Raw genomic sequence first — 3205 nt, forward strand, 5'->3', positions numbered from 1 at the left:
TAAGTACGGCGACAATTTTTACACCTGGTTAATCCCGGCGAACAATAATTTAACAATCGATGAAAGTTTCAAGCAATGCCTCCGTTCTTTATACGTAGTATCAAATCCAATCTAACATGTATTACTCAGTGAGTTTTGTATTGATTGCGCGCTTTATCACCTGGCGAAGATAACCAATTCGAACTGCAGGACGGCGGTTATCTGATTTGATTTGGCGTAACTGACCTACAAATTTTACCAGAGCTAGACTAATTGGCGCACTCAACCTGACCCTTTCTTTGTACGATTGTGCCACCGATTGCGATTATAAAAATCCATTCGTTCGGTTTGAAATCCATCAGTCACTTAAGATATTCTCAACAGAAGCTACCACTGGAGTGAAAATGTTGTTCCAACTAGTAGTACTAACAGCTTTTGTGCAATTAATCGCAGGTAGGAAATTGAAATTCTGTTTAAAAGATTAAAACTATACTAAATATATTGTTGATGAATAGCGGCTCCCGCGGATAACCAGCGCATCATCAATGGTACAGACGCTACTATTAAGGAGTTTCCATTCATGCTCTCGCTGAGAAGCTCTGGTGGGGGTCATAGCTGTGGAGGCAGCATACTGTCGGAGTACTGGATCATGACAGCCGCTCATTGTGTAAACACTCTCACCACCCCTAGTCTACAATCGATCCAAGTTGGCCGGACGAACATTAGCAGAGTAGCCGATGAATCGGTGTTCAGGATAGAACTTGTTATTCCGCATCCAGATTACACTCCGTCGAACAGTTACGTGAACGATATAGCCTTGTGTAAGCTGGCAAGCCCCCTTGAGTTTAGTGAATCAGTTCAACCTGTCACACTTCCGAAGCCGTGTTATGAGGTTGACGAATCGGACCCCAAAGTTACCTTAATAGGGTGGGGCTTGAACGATGATGGTGTTGTTCCCCCTACATTGCAAAAGGTTGACTACTATGCAGTTCCAAACGAGCAGTGCAACGAGATTCACAGTAGCACAATCTATCCGAGCCAAATTTGTGCCGCTGAGCCTGGCGGTGGTAAGGGACAGTGCAGTGTAAGATTTTTTAGGTGTATGTGTAAGTATGGCGAATTTTTTTTAATTTATGATTTTTCTAGGGAGATTCCGGTGGTCCGTTGCTGCACGATAATGTACAAGTTGGGATTGTCTCCTGGAGTATAAAACCTTGCACAATTGCACCATATCCAGGAGTATTGACCAAAGTGTCCCACTTCATCGATTTTATTTATGAGAACACCGATTTAGAACATACAGGAGAGCCAATCGAACAGTGCTCGTAGAATAATGATGATTGTTGTTGTTTGTGTTTGTTATGCTTGATTCCTGTCAAAACTGGTTAATTAGTGTATAATTAGTATAAAAATATGGTCACATGGTTAATGTTCGAAACTACGTATGATCTAAAAATCGTTCTATTTAGTGAAATTTTTAATTAAATTATAAGAAGAATTTCGAAAAAAATTGATTTATTTATTTTAACGGGTCAATTTGTCTAACGTTGTTTGGGTACGCTGGTTTACTGCCGACCGTTTCTGATTAAATGAAATACTGCACAACAATTTGGCTTAGTAGAGTGAGTATTTTTACAAGGTGGAGAAATTTTTAATACTCACGAAACTCGTGCATGTGTATGTATTTCAAATCCTGTAGTGTATGCAAAAGTGTTACATTTCAAAATCTTGTAGTTGGAATAAACGCTTTGGTAAAAAGTCTATAACGGAACAATGTGAAATAGAATATTTTCTTGAAGGTCAAGCATAAGAACATTTTGTTTGGTTGAAACAGTTTCGAGAATATTCGTATTCCGATGTTGTTGAATGATTACAGTAATTATTTAATATTTGCATATATGTCTAAAAGATATAGTTATTGATTGCACGGATAACTTTAACGTACTGCGGTTTCCCATAAATGTTATATACATTATATTTGGCTTATACATCATCAGTCAAAACAGTTTTGCTTCTCCAATATCGGACCATATTTAATATTCTTGGTATCAATTTTGTCTGTTAAAAATATTGATCCTTTCTGTTCACTGTTCGTTATCGATGCTTTTCTGGTTAGCCTTATCATTGAAGATAGAGTCTCAGTGAATCCAAACGCTGTGCGATGAAACCATGTTTGGAGATGAGAAAAATTCCTTATAGCACGCGATGAAACATGAATATCTATTAATGACAGTAGTCCGGGACAGTGATAAGCTTACATCGTTCGCTATATGGGGGTAAGTTCTGTGATTCACGCCATGGGAAGTTTCTTAGAGTAATTCGGACAATTCTTTTCTGGACTCTTTCGATTTTTATATTCCAGACAAAGAAAGATTTATCTTAGGTTAGGTCCAGGAGGACAGGATCTGTGTCAGGTGGAAGTTCACTTCTCCATTAGAATAAGTCGGTACGTCCATCCACCTTTCGCGGAATTGGACCGTTTCTGCTGCCATCTGATCATCGAGAATGATCTTCTGGTACCTCGTATACTCTTTGTGTCACGTTGATCGAAGCATTATACGTCCTCCCTAATGGCTGTTCTGATAGGCATTATGCTGGACAGGACACAGATTGCGTCGTATGACACTGTACGAGACGCACTTGCAACCCTCAGGCACTTGAGCCTGTAGGCACTTTCCAGTTTATCACGATAACTGTTAAACCTAGCACTTTGGATCACAATAGGCCCTTATACCTAATTATGGACGAAACCACGCTGGCAAGAGGTTTACGCTTACTGACATTTACCACTGAGCTATTCGACATCATTCGAGACAGTGCAGCAAGAGCTGTTGAAGCCCTCTTGCAAGCATAATTGACATGACTCTTAAATGTGAGCTAATCGTCAACCATAATCCCCAAGAGCTTCAAGGATCGCTTTGAGGTAATGGTACAGTCTCCGACTCTGACCACCACCTGTTGCTCTGATTTGCGGTTATTCACAACCGTGAACTCCGTCTTATGGTGCGCTAACTCCAGTTTCCTGGAGTGCATCCAGTCTTCGATCAACTCGCCGTAAACCTCTAGCGTTATGTCGTCTGCAAAGCCGATAGCCACAACTCCTACATGGAACATGAGTTTCAACACCTTGTCATACATGACATGCCCAGGATAGAACCTTGCGGAACTCCTACGGTAATTGGGACGCACTATTGATCCTCCTCCGTGTTGTAAACAAGTACTAATA

The 3205-nt window shown here is 40.5% G+C and overlaps 1 protein-coding gene across 1 annotated transcript; it reads left to right on the top strand.

Moving 5' to 3' along the window:
• Window positions 1-340: 340 nt before the first annotated feature.
• LOC129723814 (trypsin II-P29-like) lies at window positions 341-1500 on the top strand. The gene is made up of 3 exons (XM_055678264.1): window positions 341-432; window positions 495-1063; window positions 1126-1500. The coding sequence occupies exons 1-3, from the start codon at window positions 384-386 to the stop codon at window positions 1306-1308; spliced, it is 801 nt and encodes a 266-aa protein (XP_055534239.1). The 5' UTR covers window positions 341-383; the 3' UTR covers window positions 1309-1500.
• The last annotated feature ends 1705 nt before the right edge of the window (window positions 1501-3205 follow it).

The sequence above is a fragment of the Wyeomyia smithii genome, chromosome 2, assembly GCF_029784165.1.
Source record: "Wyeomyia smithii strain HCP4-BCI-WySm-NY-G18 chromosome 2, ASM2978416v1, whole genome shotgun sequence".
NCBI classification, from domain to species: domain Eukaryota; kingdom Metazoa; phylum Arthropoda; class Insecta; order Diptera; family Culicidae; genus Wyeomyia; species Wyeomyia smithii.

Excerpts from the sequence above, each read along its gene's own strand:
- LOC129723814 (XM_055678264.1), top strand. The coding sequence starts at position 384 with ATGTTGTTCCAACTAGTAGTACTAACAGCTTTTGTGCAATTAATCGCA. Across the intron at positions 433-494 it reads TTTTGTGCAATTAATCGCAG|CGGCTCCCGCGGATAACCAG; the intron begins GTAGGAAATTGA and ends GTTGATGAATAG. Across the intron at positions 1,064-1,125 it reads GTGGTAAGGGACAGTGCAGT|GGAGATTCCGGTGGTCCGTT; the intron begins GTAAGATTTTTT and ends TGATTTTTCTAG.